This window comes from Aythya marila (genome assembly GCF_965140915.1).
Source record: "Aythya marila genome assembly, chromosome: 3".
Lineage (NCBI taxonomy): Eukaryota > Metazoa > Chordata > Aves > Anseriformes > Anatidae > Aythya > Aythya marila.
The window spans coordinates 34,811,161-34,828,976 of record NC_139044.1 but is presented as its reverse complement, the minus strand read 5'-3'; the positions used below and the strand labels follow the sequence as shown (position 1 = coordinate 34,828,976).

Genomic DNA, 17,816 nt, shown 5'->3' with positions numbered 1-17,816 from the left:
AAGTTTGACTGTGAGGGTCACAGCTGTTGCTTGGGCTGTGAAGTTATTCACATGGATGTGAATCTATATGAATTATGGAGTCTTCCTCCTTGGAGATCTATAAAATCCTCCTGGACATGGTCTTAATAACTTGCTCTTAAGTGGCCTTGTTTGAGTAGGGGGTTGGACCAGCTAACCTTGTTGGAAGAGGTCACTTCCAACCTCACCCATTCTGTGATTCTGTCAATATACACGTACATATTTGTAAATACACAGTATTTTTTCTATAACTGCCTGTGTATAAACTATCAAATGTAATCAACTGATCAAATCAAATACTGAAACTATTTATTTTGTCTTAAAAAAAAAAAAAAAAAAAAAAAAAGTAAAAGAAATACTGTCTCAAACATAACACTTTTTGTCTACCACTTCAGAGATCTTTACAGGGGTTTAACTCAGTATTGTAACTCAGTATCATCCCTGGATTAAAAAAACAAAACAAAACAAACAAACAAAAAAAAAAACACACAGGGAAGCTTATTTAGTTAAGGGTAATTTCTGATTTACGGTCTAAGTGAAAGACAATAGATTCAGACTATCCCATTAGTAGAGTTACCTATGGGAAGTACTAAAAAATTGGCCTTGTAAGATAGAAAGGGTGATCTTTTACAGCTTAGGCTGCAGTTAATACAAAACAACTCTTTCTCATTTTTCTTCTGTACAACAATAACTGCAGCCCTGCTTAAGAATCTACATGTATGTTTATGCCCAGACAGAATCAGACTTCTGGAATTTGGACATCCTATACTTGACTTCCAGAGAACTTAGTAATGTCCTGTTCCTCAATACAACAGTGTTCTCTTAGCATTGTTTTTCTAAGGTGGAGAAAAATGTGTCTCATTTTCTGGTGAAATATACTAGCGAGAAATCTTCCCAGCTAAGCAACTCCACTGCAATATTGTATACTGCAATAAGCCTTTTAAATCCCATCCTAGTCAGTATTTCCAGAATTAAAATTCTACTGAGCTTACAGATGTGATGTAAGTCTAGTTTCCATTTTGTTGTTCTCCATTAATTTTTTTCCACTTGCTTCTTTTCCTGCTTTCTGTGTCTCAGCTAGTTAGCGGCTAACTTGGTTTTTAAGTAGCTATGGATGAGTTTCATGGAAAGGATGAGTATCACTTAGGTCTAATTAGAAATGAGTGAATGTTTGTGTATTTCACTAAATATCTCCAATCTCTCATTTGACAGCGTCTGAATTTGTCTTATTTTACACTATGAGTTAGGTATTTGTTTTTCAAAGTATTAATTTTTTGATTACTGATACTTATGTTCAAAGAGTTAAATCTTTGCAAAATTTTCCTTCCCCGGCAGTTAGTGTCCAAATTCATTCTGGCGTTTTCGACAGAATATTTCATCTTGTAGATACTAGAAGCCATGATTCAGCCTTCCTACAGAGCAGTCTCTCTTCATGTAGGATTCTCATGGACTCTTTGGAGCTAACAATATAATCAATCACTCATCACTATTCATGCTGATATCAGTTTTATGCCAGACTTTTTATTAGAGCAGTACCAAAAGTAGCCTTTTTTCTTCCAATATTAGAATCAAATCTTATGTGTTTATCTTGTTTATTTTGTTTGTCTATGATTCATAGTCAGAGATGGAATTTCTTGGTCTGTTATAAATTAATGCCAAATTTTAGTTTAGGTTATAGTGCCAGCTAATAAACTATGGTGTTTGAGAAACAGATGCATAACCCATTCAGCTATTCATATTTTGAAGGCAGCAAGCTATGAATAAGGTCTGGATAGACATCTGGCTTCAGCTTGTCTAGCTAAATCTATCTGTGAACATGAATCAGAGTCCACAGGACTTTTGCCTCAATAATTTCTAAGTAATTGATGAGCTTAGTATTTGGTCTATGGGATATGGAGGAAAGAAAGAGGTACTTTGGAGTGTTCCCATTAGATCTTCACACAACCTTCCATACCTTTTGTGTTTTATGTCAAAACAAGTTCTAAGTGGGAAAGGATTATATAACGTTCTCACAGATGCTTCAAAGGCTTCTGCCCTCCTTATGCGAGATATAGTAAGTGCGGGAGCTGTTTAACCACATTGAATTCAGCCTTGAAAACAAGTGTCCATGAGCAGATCTGAATGTGGTCACATGAAATTCCAGCACTTTCCAGTTTTACAGGGAAATGGACTAATCGAGAATGGGTAGTTTTCCAAGCCCCACCTTCCCAGGTGAAAGTTACATTTCTTGACTAAGTTTTGCCACTATTTGAGTTAGTCAAAAATACAGTTTGCAGATTTCCTCAGTTACTTTGGCTAGACGAAGACCTAGACCAAATCATTTGAACAGTTACTTAACTATAAAGTGTTATAGTTTTGCCTTCACATTCAGCAAGGGTCCATTCACACACATTGAAATAACAATTCAGAATTTCATGTCAATCCTAATGGCCTACGACAAAGGTCACAATGCAGCAAATTATTCTTCTACACTTCAAACTATTACAATGGATACTTCCTTGAACAATGTTCAGACATTGCCATTGTACATTGAACTGATTGTCATGATTCTTACAGCAGAATCCACTTGGCATTTGAATGCCTGATCTAGATACCATTTTTCCTAAACAGCTTTATATAGTACTGAGTTAAATAAGTGTAGTAATTATGTCAACAACTGCTATAAAATATCAGAAAACTGATAGGAGGAAAAAAAAAAAAAAAAAAGGATAAAAGGAGAAGACCTCAACCTCAAGTTCTAGCAGGTTATAGGGAATGTAGAGGATATAAATGTATTCATTCTGCTCAGTAGGCAGCTGCTTTGTAATGAAATCCCTAGATATCACACATTTACTAAGGAGCAAGACATACAGTGAGCAGAATGCTTAACAACACTGAAGTGAGCATCACTGCAACATCATGCTGCAAGCTAAAAAATAAAATTCTGATCATTAGAATATTTTTCATACCACATAAAGGTTTGGTGATTTGAATATAGTCAGGAAGTTGTCAGTAAATTAATTTTTACATGTACCTACTGAAAATTTTTAAGCACTGTAGTCCATCTTTAAAAAATGACATTTTTGGCTATGAAATGATTACTTATTATTTTAATAATTAACATCTAAAAACATCCTAATCATGGACTAGGATGCAATTATACTCAGTATTGTTCAAATATAACAAACATGGTCTCCCTAAGAGCTTGCAGTACCACTCAGCATGCAGGTGGGCAAGATACTTCGTCTGTACATGGTTTATATTATTCCAGTCTTAACAATTTGGGATAGATGTCTGTGCTGTGATTCACAATATTTTGCATAGGAATGCAATTTTTAACATTCTTCAAGTCACTTAATCTCGCTGTATCTCAGTTTGCTCTTTCTAAAAATTTCTGTAACAATGTTTTGCAGTCAAGAATGCTTTGAAGATTCTTTGACTGATGTTATTCGGTGTTTTGGGAATGTAAGGTTGTAAAAAGTGATCATTGCGTTACCTCTTATCAAGTACAATCTCAGACAAACATTTCTTACTATGAATAATTTGCTACTTAAATTCAATCAGCTATAGCACAAAAAATACAGTGAAAAGGCATATAAAAACAATTTTCATCATTAGTTGGGGACTGAAAACTAAAAAAGGATATTTTCAGGAGAAATATAATTACCAGCTCTAGACTCATCTAGGCCACCAGAGTTAATCACAACTTTTGTAGAAAAGGACAAGTGATATTTGATTGCCACAGGTGGTTTTCTTTTACAGCACACTCAAGAAATATGTGAGTAGATTAGTGCTGTAAACATTCTGAGAGGAGAACCACCTACTGAGTCACTAAAAACACATCCTGCAACATGCTGAGCTTTCCTTGGTCTTTCCTTCAAGAAATGACTGAGTTAATTTTTCTTGTCAAAACACTACCCCAAGATGGAAGGCCTCATTTTATGCTAGGATGGTACAAATATGGCATATTAAGTAAAACAAATCTTGTGAATTACAAAAGGCAATTAGTAATTTTCTCAAAGGAAAACACACAAGTTAGTCTGTATCTGTCCCTTATTTACAATGATTACATTCCTCTACCATGAAATACCCCAAGGGAAACTTCACTTTTCCGGTTTTGTTTTGAGGTCCAGTTACTTGAATACTACAAAGGGACTTTCTAAAGCCTGATTAATTGATTTGGTGGATATTAATTTGATGGAATTAGTTTGGTGGATATAATAAGGGCTAGCTGTAGAAGATCAGAATAATTTACTTTTGTCACACTTTCTTATTTTTCTGTTGAGAGGTTTCTTAGTGACAGGGGTATACGTGTTCACACATCACAGTGATTACCAGCAATGTGTAAGTTACATGCTTAAATATGAATTTTCCTGGGGAGCAAATGTTCTAATTTTGTTTTTACTTCGGATTTTTTCTCTTTCTATATTTATATAGCTGTGTACATTGCAAGTAATTTATCATATTAAAATTAATATCATAGCCTAATATGAGTATTTAAGAGAATCCAATTCTTAGAATTGAAATAACATAATTTTAAAAATTTATAGCTACAAATTTATTTAGTCTGTCTTATAAACCCATTTGTTGCATTCAGAATTGTTTCTTTTAGGCCAGACTATCTTTTTTGATGGAAAATTGTTTCCTACCAGTTCTACTTACAAAACAAAAATTGTCATGAAGAATTTGGTATTTTATTGTGAACAAATAGTTTCACTAGTTGTGCTTTTGAATAATTCTGTATCATTATGCTTGCATTGACAGGTTTGCTGAAGCTAAATGCCTTGGAGAAAAAATAAATGAAGTGAGAAATAAAATAAGTGAGTACATTTCAGCTTCATTTTACATCTATAGCTGATGAAATTGCAGCATTCAGAGGATACAATAAGAGATTTATTTTCTAAAATAAATGAATCAATGGATTATTAATATTTCCAAAGAGATAAATTGTAACTGATGATAGCAGTAATCATTTTATGTATCTTTTTTTTTTCCCAAATAATATGAAAACATGATTATTCCAAATAATGTGAAGAACAGCTCAGTTCTTTATTTGAAATGAGATCTGAAATTTAGCAAAGGGAGAAGTTAAGGTATTAACATTGGATTTCCTGAATTTCACTGCAGGATAAAATGATCCAAAGAACTTTGTTCCAAGTTGTGTCATCAATGTATTAAATTCATATAGCTTTTGATACAATAAGGTTTCATTGTTGAATTATTCCTCTGCACTTCCTTTATACAGATTAATTAGAATGACTCTGAGGAGTCCTTCAGCTTGGTGGGAGGGTTCTTCATATTTTGTTTTAGGGGCCCGACATCATATGTTTGGCTTCCAGGTTCAAATTATTCAAAGCCAAGTCACCTAGAGATACATTCAACCTGAAGCTGGGTTTTATCCAATCCTTCTACCAGCCCTTGATATGTTCCTAGGTGATTTCTGAGTTCTGTTGATTCCCAATCTGTAACCTCTTTCCTAACAATTGGCTATCCAGGCTCTATGTCAGATGTGAAACAGTTCTGTTATCTATCACTGAAGTCTTTGTCATCTGTATGCTGACATTCAGGTGAACCAAGTCCCTGTAGGCTGACATTCAGGTGAACCAAATCTATTCAAGATTCCAGTTACAGACCATGAGGGACTAATTTTAAAAGTGATTTAGCATCCAGTGTCATCACTACTTGTCTCATAACAGCAGTTGACTGCTGGGAATGGACAAAAATCTCAAGGCTCTCCTGACGATTGCTATGTACTTTCACCATATTCATGATAATATTCTCCATGGTCATGAAAAGTAGCTACTGCCAGATTCTATTGTCAAGAAACTTCAGGTACATCACAATTTCTGCTCAGAGATGGTACACAGTATGTTTCAAATTAGGTGAACTATGTGGAAAACCTTAGTTATGTTGCCACTGTGTGATAAAACATTGCACAAAGGATGTTTTGAAGGGATCTAGAACCATAGACATCAGGTGCTGAGCCAGCATTCTGAATACTCTGCTGTTTCAACAAGTCATGGCACATTAATAAATCTGCCTTCTCTCAGTAGGCATAATTATCTCCTTCAGGTTAGATAGAACATAGCTCAATACGGACCTTGTGCATGGATGTCCCAAGATTGGCCAGTGTCAGTAAAAGTTCAATATCCGCCTTGCACATACAAGTCTCTCCTGTGTCCATATAATCTCACTTAAATCCTGCCATTGCAGTCACGTGGTCTATCCAGCTTCTCTGCTTTTTTATAATCTCTCAAAGAATTACAAGAAGCTGATTTTGGTGACAGTAATACACTTATGTCCCGAAAACACTAGTCGTCTTGAACTTGGTCTGGGTTCTGTAGCTCTACATGTGACTCCCAAATCCACATTTTCCACAGCTGTAAACTGCACAGGTTGATAGTAAGGGAAAGCTGACACATGTCAGTCAAACTATTTCTTAGCAACATGTGTCAGTTGGCTTATTCCCATCATCAACTTAAAAAAGCAGGTTAAACCTACTGTGGATGACAATGAATGTTATCCACCATGTAACAGGAAGTATCACCAAGGTGAATAATGTCTGTAGCTTTTGGACATCACTGTGCCAAGGTGTGAATGTAAACCATTAGATCAGGATACAACCTTTTCTTTTCCTCTGCTTCCATCTTGAAGTCTGCATTGTCCTGACTTAATTCTGTCTCCTGGATTTACTCATCTATGATAGGAAGCCCAAATGATGTCTTGGCCTAGACTGAGGTAGAACCAAAGTCAGCAGTGGCTGTCAAACTTTTTTCTTTTGCTGATGTTGAAAACCATTTCAAAGCATAAGTATACAAAGTATATTTGCATAAGTATACAAAATATACACTGAATATACACCAGCAATAAGTAGTCACACACTAACACATCATGCTCATTGCCAGGAGCTGTGATAGCGCTGCTTGGGGATAGGAATTTAGCAGCCACCTTACACACACCTTGTATTTCATTAGTCTCCATTTTTTTTATTTTGGTCTTAAAATGGAAGAATATTCTTTTCATTTAGTTCATACTGTAATCATATTGTATGAATAACAAATTCCATCCAGGACATGCAGATTCCATATGGATATGCTGATCTCCACAGATTATGCAGTACTTTGTGGATGGTTTTTAAATACTGATGTTTGAGGCTTGAGAGTGATCATAACATACAGTCCTTCCTTGAATTCTTTCTGTGTAACGTTATGCTGCATATGAAAATTAGCACTCTGGTTGACCTACACACTGGTTTTTATTCTCCTATTCTTTTCTCCTGTCCAGCATTCTTTTGATCATAGTTGTAAATAAATCTGCCTATTAGCACCTCTCTAAAAATAAAAACTTTACATCAAGAACAACACTTGCTGGCTTACTCAGCTTAACAAATGCGATTACACTGGTTAACATAGTTTAGCATCCTGGAAAAAACTTTAATTTTTCTTGTTCATCATAGTATGCATAACATTAAAGATGCTAAGTAAGGCTATTAAGCTGCCAAATTTTTACTGAAAATGTGGCAGGAAGAATAAGAGCCATCTGCAGCCTGCAACTAGATCTTTCATTTACTTTTATTGTTATTTTGGTTTCCTAAAGCATTCCTGGCTGCCTTGTGCACAATCAAGAACAGATCCCATCAATATCAGTTTCTGTTATTTCTAAGCTACACTTAATAGTACAAAACTATGCACCGCAGAGGTTATAGAGTACATTTCATGCAATCTGATTATATACTGAGATAGTGACAGTAGTTGGCTGTAACTTGTATGTCATAAATATCCTTTCATTCTGACTGGAAATATTAGTGTTTTGCAGTAAAAAGTACACAGAATATTCCAACCACTTCTCAATTACATTAGCATCTCAAAAACACATCAGGATATTAGAGCTGGAAAAAGTAATCTGGAATAAGATTTTCATGGTAGGCTCTTGCTGGTGTTATAGCTTGCATAAAAAGATTAAGAAACACAGATGTAGTCTAGATTACAGTCTAGATGTAAACTGGGTTTAAGAGCAAAGTGACTGTAATGTAAGAAATGAGACATGGTTACCACGTGCCTTTGCTTCTATACCACATATTCCTGGATTCTGCTTCCTTTTATATTAATAGAAGAATGTAGAGATTTTTTAAATTATTTTTATGGAAAATAATATTTATCAGATTTTTCATCGTTCTTACTTTTCACCATTACCTCCTAGAAATAAGAAAGTGCATTTTCTTGTATGATGATTTTTTTCTTCTTCTGATTTCCAAATAAAGGAGCAAATTTCTTTGGTGCAAGCATTGAGGAGCATGTTGGTGGGCGCTTGTTTTTCAGTGTCAGTATACTGCATAAATACACTATCAAAAGGCAGAGAAATTAAGACTGGATTTGGGCTACGTAGATGTGTCTGGATCAGCTTGAGTGAACTATTCCGAATTGTTTACATATGACTAGGGAACGTAACCAAGGAGTAAACTTTAAATTGCAAATACAGAATCATCAAAATCAAATCAACCTAAGTAAAACTGGAAAGAAATAACTGAGAGGTCAGGGAACTAATTGGAACTCTATAACCAACATAGGAGAAGTAGTTGACAGTGAGCCAGTACTGACATGCAAATAAACTTTTGTCTTTCTAGTCTAATATTAAAAACTCTAAAATGTATATTTCACTGGCTAAGAAAAGAGAAATATATATTTTTTTTTCTCATTAAAAAACATGATGTGTCACTGCAAATATTTTTGTATTTTATCATTCCCATAGAGTTAGGGGCTTTAACAAGAGATGTAGATCCTTTAAAGTATTACTTAAAAAGTCTTAGTTAAAAAAAAAAAAATGCTGAAGCCAAGAATTTTATTTCAGAATAGTAAAGGTATAGAATCTCCTCTTGGAAAAATTGAGGTATTGTGCCTAGCATGTTGTGATGGGTCAGCCTTGGGTGGCTGTCAAGCACCCATCAAATCACTTTCTCACTCCTCTTCCTCAGCAGAACAGGGGGAGAAAATAAGAAAATGTTCATGGGTCAACATAAAGGCGGAGAGATCACTCACCAATTGCTATCACAGGCAAAACAGGCTCAACTCCGGAAAAAAATTATTTATTCCCAATTAAAATAGACTGGAATGATGAGAAGCAACGACAAAAATCTAAAACACCTTCCCCCATCCCCTTTCCCATCCCCTTTTTTCTAGGTCTTTCATTCAGACCTTCATTCTCAATGTCTCTGCCTTCTCCCCTGGCAAGTGACACATGGGGAATGTGGATTGGAGGTCCATAAACATTCCTCTCTGCCACTTCCTCCTCACACCTTTTGCCTAATCCAACATAGACTCTCGATAACCTGCAGTTCTTTCAGGACATACCCACCTGCTCCAGCATGGAATCTTCCAGAGGCTGCAGGGAAATACTCCACTCTTGTCTTCTCCATGGGTTGCAGGGAAATCTCTGCTCCATCGCCTGGATCACCTGATCTAAATAACTTTGAAGCTGTTTGCTGGAAATGCTACCTCTCTCCCAGGCACTCTAAATACCAATTAATAACAATGTTCTGCCTTTCTTGTGATCAGCACAGGTACAGATATAGCCCTTCACTATATAGGCAAAGCTGAGTTATAGAACTTGGTGTCTACTTAGCCTGACAGAGCTTAATTTTGTTAATTCTGGACATCTTACCTAGCCTGTCAATTCCTTTGAAGTCTATATAGGGGGCTGGGCTAAAATGAATCGGTCTATTATGATTTCTTTCTTGATTTTGTGATACTTCATGAGGTATTTATGAAACAAGAAAGTTGCTATATAGTTAAGGTATTGAAGGCTGCTATTCAATATAAACAGAGCAGTGTCTTCCAGAAGGGCTAAATCTTTATCTAAGAAAGCCTGAAGAGAAGCTGGACAGTTACAGACCCTTCATATAAGGCAGATTAACCTGAGGGACACAATGTGGGCCATACCAAGGCTGCAGAGTCAAGTTATCTCTGTCAATCTTTGCTGTCTAAGCCTGCATGCCATCCACCCCACTGCACTGCTAGATGTACTCGTCCTGTGCACATCAGTGAAATATTAAAGGCTTCTCACTGTCTGGGAAAGGCTAGTCCTTGCTGGTTTGCTGTAAAGAAACCTTCCTAAACTGCTGGGACATCTAGTCACATATCTTTTGGCTCTGGTTGTTTGTTTTGCCTACTCAGTCATAGTCAAGGAAAAGTTTGGAAGAGCTTTTCCAGGTTGTGGTACCTCTTTTGAGATCTGTTGGTGAGGAATTGAGATGATGTCACCTTTCTTTGGAAAGCAAGGGTAGTAATTCTTAGTCTATGTTTTATACTGACAGCAAAGAAAGTGTTTTAACACTTGCTACCATGGTCAGATTCAGTGCATACATATTTATCCTTCTGCAGCAAGATGACCAGCATAGTAGAACGGATTTCTGCTGTCATGATGACCAGTTTGACTAGCAGGAGGGAAATGATCTTCATGAATCTAAAGAGTTTACAGTGATCAGCATCCAGTGTGTGGACAAGTCTGGAAGCAACTAGCTGTTGCAGTCTGGAAGGTGGATAAAGCAGACATCAACAGTCTGCCAATAATCCAGTTTGAGCTCTTGGTGTTGTGGTATCACAGATTTATGAGGTGATTCAGTTAAGTGTGAGGAACATAACTGATATGATTGATGTCATTAGATGTTTTTTTCAGAGAGTAGGTTTTCCAAACTGCTCAGGGTGTCAATATGCAAAATGTGATGGCCAAAAAATGCATGTATGGGACAATACTTGCAAAGAAAGTGACGTGGAAATATAGCATCTCTCTTGTCAGGGTTAATAGTTTTATTTCTAGGACATGGTTATCAGCAAGGTGTTTTTATACCATTACCAAAAGCATTGTGTGAAAATTCTGACAGGAAGGAGAAAAAGTCGACATCTAAACAAATTGCAAATCATTAAATAACAACAGAAAGCCGTAAGTGCTACTATATGGATCATAGAGCAAGAAAGAGTTGGGGACATTAAAAGTACTGTTTTCTGTGTATGTTAAAACAATGCGTTCATTCAGAATTTAGTGACTACAAATGTTTCTCATGCACAAAAATGTGCCACATATTAGAAGCATTTAAGATTAGTAAACATTTCCAGTTCATCCCTGTAAATGTCTGTTTTGGAGTACTTACACCACTAGTAAGGTTAATTTTTTCCTAAGGAAAAAAAGTGTACTAAATGGTATTTAATGCCCAAAGGAAAGCAGCTGTTGTTTTTAGTCTGTCCAGAAATAAGCTAATGTTATAATTGAAGCTGAGAGAGAAAGGGCAAAGTCATGTGGGAGTAATAACTCTGTGAGGAAACAGGCACTCTTGGAATGAGAAAGGGTGGGTGGGTGGATTATGTGCACATGATGTTGATGATGCAGCTATACCCACAGGAATGCTGCACTGCTCTGTCTCATTTCAACCTTGGGTTTTAGTGCACAGGATTGTAGGATACCTAAACCAATGACAGTCTTTAATGAGGGCATGTCCTTGTATTGCAAAGCAATATTATTGAAGGGTCTTCAACTAATTTTCTTGCAAATATTCAAAAAATTGTCCTTTTACATCACAGTTCATTGAGAGCTTCTCTGAAATAGTAAGAAATGAGGGAGATTGAGGACAAGGTGTAACAGTGCTCAAGGACAATATTGATCCCAACTCACTGTCTTATAGCTTGCACTATTATTTCTGTGAATTCAATGTAAATGTAAAACCTAACTGGAACCTAAATAATGTAAAACCTGCATTTATAAACACCCTTTTTCTATACATGCAAGACTGTAAGTATGTATACATACTATGGAAGACAAAAAATGCTCACTCGTGACAACAGCAGAGATTTAGTGTATATGACAAAGAAACTTTATTTAAATTTAATTCAACATTTATTTTAATTTTATTTTAAAATGAGAAGTCAGGTTATAGAGTTGAGAATTAAAACGATGGTACAAAAGTAGCCCACTTCTGGCAAGGTTTTAATTTGAAGATTTATAATCTCTGATTACAGCTGCTACTCCTGCTTCATAATTTTTGTATTGCAGTATGTAATGTTTTCTGTCTGAAAACTTCTGGGTAGCAGCATTATTCTGAATTAGAGATGGACAGCAATGTACCTAACACTTGGTGTTGGTTTAGTAAAATAGTTCTTCCTCATACAGCCACAATTTCCTTACTTTGATCATCTACTATTTTCTCTTTCTTCTTCCATAGCTTGTTTCTTGCTGTCACTTTTTATATACACATAAATACACCTTTTCTAAAGAAAAATTAAGGACAGGTATACTCACATGATTTTAACAGTCTGCATATTGTTAAAAAATTTGGCTCTTTTTTTCTATATGGCACATGAAACAGATGAAAAAAAAAAAATCCACTATTTTTAGTGGCAATAGCAGCAAGCAGTAAGGGTGTTAATAATTTATGTGAAGAGAAATTAGGTACAAAAATACAAAAAACTGACAAAACACAGTAATGGAAATATAGTTGCACAGCTATATTGCTAGCCATTGCAAACATTTTAGTTTTTGATATCTTCCTCTGTAAATAAATGCTTCATTGATTAACAACTCTACTTCCACATACTTGGCACATTTTAATAATTGATGAAATTTTAATACATGTCATAGCACAAATGAAAGACAGTAATGACGGTAGTCTCATCTTACTGCCTGCAAGAAATTCTCTTTTAAGAAATTATTTTCTTATGGTCATTCTTCATCCCCGTGGAGATAAGCAAAATGGATCTACTTCTAATTGCAAAACAAGAATATTTTATGTAAGGTTTTTCTTTAATCTTACACTGCTTTATGAAGGGAACTGATAACCACTTTTTGCATAGATAAAAATTGAAAAAAGATAAAGTGATGTTTTCAGGTAGAGATGGTCAGAGAGCACTCTGTTGTCTATGTTGTATATCTTCAGTGTTTAGCTTCACAATCAGGAATAAATTACTTACTTTGAGAAAGGAGAACAATTACTGAAGAACTCTAATCCCAAGGATGACTGTAGGAATGTAATCCATATTTTAGTCTATGATTATATGGATTGAAAGAGTTGAGAGAAGTCATGCACGAACAAAACAGCGTTTTTTAAGATATAATTCCTTCATTGACAAAAAATCCGTTCTTTACATGGAACCTAAATTAAATGAATATGTTGCTATGATTTGCTATATGAAAAGAAACTTCATCAAAATCAACATGTTGCTTTCTTAAAGTCTATAATATAAGTGGTATTATCTATTAATTTCGTATTAATATAAATGTTTTGAGTCAGGACAATAGGTCACTGGACATTGTATCAGCTATGAATGAAATGAGGCTAAAATAAGGGAGAAATTACTGTGCTTTGAAATGCTTTCCATTCTTCAGCGTAACTATTTGAAATACTTATTCGTTTATAGAAATGAACATTGAGACTTCAGAACTGCTGATTAGTATAATTCACTGTTCTGGTTTAATTCCAGAACGTATCAAGTACTTACACAGTCTTACATCAGTTGTATATATATTCAGTGAGTTTTACTGGAAATGACTAGTGCAGAGGTAAAATAGTAGGAGTGGTTTTAACAAAAGACTAAAAAATTGCACAGAAAAAAAAAAAAAAAGAAGAAAAGGTTACATTCCACAGGCAAATCTGATTCCAATGAGATGCAAACAGCTCATAAATAAATGAATTCACTATGAATAGATATTTAATGAATAGATAACACAATAATATCATTCCACAGTGTTTTATTCTTCAGATAGCTTAGTATGAATTGCTGTTCTTAGCACAGACCTTTAAAGTCTACAGAAATTGAAATCTTGAAATCTTCATTCAAGAAAAACTCTAGCTGAGGGCAGTTTTAGTTCTACTTGTGTAAGGATTGAAAAGAAGATTCTGAAAATATTTCCATGTTTGACTTTATCGTTTTCATTTCAGTTGATAAAGGACAACAAGCATTAGATATGACAGTAATTTAAAGAGTCAAATTAAATTGCTCATATTATGAAATATGTTCCAATATAGTCCACCTTTGAGATCTCCAAAGCTGCCTCCTTGAATCGCACTCACAATTTCACCAAGCTTTATACAACTGAGGCTGCTCATCCTTCTGCTGGTTTTGAGAGCAATCTATCATTGTGCACTCAACCAGCCATTTTGGGACTGCCCTCTTTTTAAAAGGTGCAGTGAGGACTACTACTGTGAACAATGAATATTACTATTCATTGTGAACTACAAACATCCAAAGGAAAAAAAGTTGTTAGTTGTTCTTTAAGACATGCTCATATATACAATCAGAATTTGTCCTCCTATTTTTCTTGCCAAAGTTTCTGAGAGATTTTCAGGTATTCTGAGACTGACAGGGAAACAAAGACTGTATGTGTGCTGCACAAGTTGGCTGACGCAAGATGTGCAACCATATGAACGTAGACTGTACTTTGTAAGAAAAAGCAGTCATACATAGATAGCCATTCTTTCTGGTTCTAATTGTCTTTGTTTCTTTTGTTTATCCTTTCATTCTGTTTCTTATGAAGAAAATCTGTCCTCCTGCTCTGCAATAGAGGTATAATAATCCAACTTCGGTGGGAAGAATAGGCCAATTTTATGGTATGTTTTTAATTGATGTCCTTGACCTCCATGATGTTTATCAAAAGCATCTGTCATGCTGAATAATTTAAAAGAATGGTTAAGTAGTGAGGCTATTTGCAGGGGATACTCAGCAATTAGGAGAAGTTAGTCTGAGATTTTTTGATGATGCCTAAGAGACAGGTTGGTTGTGACCATGTTTTTTAAGAGGAGCAAAGAAGAAGCTGTTTCATAGATTTTTTTTATTATTTTTTTTAGAGAGAGAGAAAATATTATAAGCTATATTATAGTACAGAGTATGTGGTCTAAACATGGATCTATTTAGCAAATTTCTAACACTCAGTGGCTTGTCCAAACACAAGGAGTCTCTGTGGATTGGAAGTGATTTTGCATTTGATAAAAGGTGTGGCTCTTTAGGTATCAATCAATGTGTAAAAATGTATATGTCAGGAGGTATTGCAGCAAAAGAGAAGGATAAATTATTTTAAATAAGAAAATCTTTCCTGACATCTTAATTCTTCAGAATTAGCTCAGCTGGTATTCAGGAATGATACAACAGGTATAGAGTGTTTTTTTCCAGTACTTTTCCTTATTTTACCACCAATTTCACCCTACAGAAGTATTGTGTAGTGCCTTTAAATATTACACAGAGTTCTGTGTCACTAGACAAAAACTTGCATGAACAGTAAGAGAATTTGCCATTTATCTTGTTCTTTGATTAGAGTCCATTCTTGATATGGAGAAGCTCCCTGGGACCCGAGGGAATTCAATGCTTGGTACTTGAAAGCTAAGGGTCCCAGAGGTTCTTCAGACATAAATCTGAGCAGTGCAGTGAATCTGAAATGCTCAGAATGTGTTGGGCATGTGCAACTGGGCGCTCATGCAGCAAACACAATGTAACCCATCCAGCACCACCTGTAGGTGTCAAACTGACTGTATATGCCCAGCTGGCTCCTACAAAGTCTGCTCAGTGTCATGCTGCATGTGTGATGGTTATGTGTCCAGGATTTCTGGCTGCCTGGCAGCTGCTACCCCAGCTGGACTGCCGAGTACCTGAGAAATTCTGGACAAACAGCCAAATCAGTGATCTAGAACAAGCCAAAACAGTAGCTCATCATAAGAAGTGGTAGATGTGACAAGTACACTTCAGTGGAGAATGGAAGCTCTCTGAAAAGGGAGATTTCCTGCTTACTGCTTCTACACTTCTCTTCGAGCAATGGGATGGATATACACAAAAAAAATAAAGCCTCGGTACATTTAGTCACCATGGATTTCTTCTCTCTTGGGAAGCTGTCTACATGTTGCAGATGTCCTCTGCTGCTTAACAGAGAGAGAGTCAGTCTTGCTCTCAGGACACAGCAATCTCTGTCAGAAAAAGTAACGCAAGTAGTGTTTCTACCATACTTAATCTGGAGTGTCCAGCTATGCTATAAACTGCAGAGGGATGTCCCTTCTGTCTAACATAACAAAGCATGTTAGCTCTTCAAAACCTGCAGCCATCTGTGAGAAAAACAAAGGAGAAAACAGGCCACAGGGACATACAGTCCCCCAGCTGTAATTTCCCAGCTGGGATGTTATTCAATGTGGCTCAGTGCCTAGAAGCCTCAGCCTGTTTCTGATCTCCAGGTCAGTTTCAAAGTAGTTTTGTAATAAACCAGGCATGTTTATGTGTCCACCAAAAATAGCAGTAGCTGTTAAAGCTGAAGCCATTGGGCATGGTTGACACAGTCTTCAGATTCTTTCTCCTTAATTTCTTGGCCCAATTGTTTTGCAACATAATGCTGAAAAAACATAATTCCTATGTGTGTTTGTTTTGGATAAATATCTGATCATCTTGCCATTATGACTGTATTTTGGAATCTATTTTTTAAATGTTACGTTTTGGTTTTTGGAAATGTGGAATTAAAAATACCGAAAGACAGCTGAGTTTCTGCAGATTTTATTTCTTAACCACCTTGTCACCATCTGCAGTTTTTTCTTTGTTAGAAATGTGATTTACTTTGCTTTACAGGATGCTACTTCTTATTTTTCCATTTGGTTACAAATCCTTCCATTTAAATTTATTTCCTTCTTTCCATAATGAAGTATAACTTAGTTTTGCCCCAATTCCACTAAGGTTCTTTTTCTGCTGATGTCCAGCTCATGTCAGGCATGATTTCTGTGTCTCAGTTCAGTCAGTAACCTGTAGAGCACAAAAATCCTGTGATCTCTCTCAGCATCTTTCATGTATCTCCTTTCTCAAGGTGCCATGCAGGTAGAATAGGTGTCATGAATTTCCCATAAGCCTGGCAGGTAGCTACAAAATGGTAGCTGGTTACTATCTTGGGCAGACTTAGAGCTGTGATGAAATTCCCCATAATCTATTTTCTTGTTCTAGGAGCAGCCAGTTGGCTCATAATATAAAGTGGTGGGTGACAGGAGTATATTTTTCTTTCTCATTAGTTAAAGGTTCATGTTAATACTTTTTTGTTGTTGTTCTTTCAGTGTTTGTAGTGAATCAGAGTAATCAATGTACTTGTATTTTTGATTTATGTGAGAGTTTGTGCCTAGAATCTCAAGAGAAATCACTGGAAGGTAGCATAGGAGCTGGGCTCACATTGTGTTGGAGTAGTGAGGTTACATTTGGTTAGTGTAATTCTTAAAACCAACAATTAAGGAATAAACAATTAAAGTAATACCGTTAGCTGAATGACAGTCCCCAGAAAACTGATAGTAAGATGAGCAAACAAGGAGGGAAACCAGACAAGAATATGAAGTCCATTATCATAGCCTGTGAAGTAATAGTTTGCCTTTCTGTAACCAGGCGAGACAATCCATCTTTGTCATACTTACTGTACACAATGTAAATGTTTCTAATATACTAATATTAGAAATAAAATTCAGTCTAATATAAAAAAAATAAAATTCAGTCTAATTCTTGTCTCACTTCAGGAGCACCTGGAGTGACAGCAGCTGTACCAGAGCTGTCTGTGCTGCCGCTGCTCCAGCGCCAGGTCATGCACGGGTAGTTGTTGGAGAAGACAGAAGGAACAATGTTATTGCTATCCGTCTGTCAGTCCTTTGTTAGTGCAGGATTTGTCTCCCCTGATCTCCTCGATCTGAGGCTGAAAAGGGAATTAAGGAGCCCTAGCAGCCTTCTGTCAGCCTTGCTTCTTTTTCTGCTTATCCCTGTAAGAAGAGGATAGAGGATACCATCTGCAGTAATGCAAAATTGTCCTTGCAGCAGTGCTTAGGAAATTTTTAAAATGAA

The 17,816-nt window shown here is 36.0% G+C and overlaps 1 protein-coding gene across 1 annotated transcript in view; it reads left to right on the top strand.

Moving 5' to 3' along the window:
• KIF6 (kinesin family member 6) overlaps positions 1 to 17,816 on the top strand; it is a gene marked incomplete at both ends in the record, with an annotated part of 170,796 nt that overhangs the window by 116,164 nt on the left and 36,816 nt on the right. Inside the window, one exon of the mRNA XM_082758077.1 lies at positions 4,762 to 4,817. Within this exon, the coding sequence (XP_082614203.1) occupies positions 4,762 to 4,817 (56 nt within the window). The remainder of the gene's footprint in view (positions 1 to 4,761; positions 4,818 to 17,816) is intronic.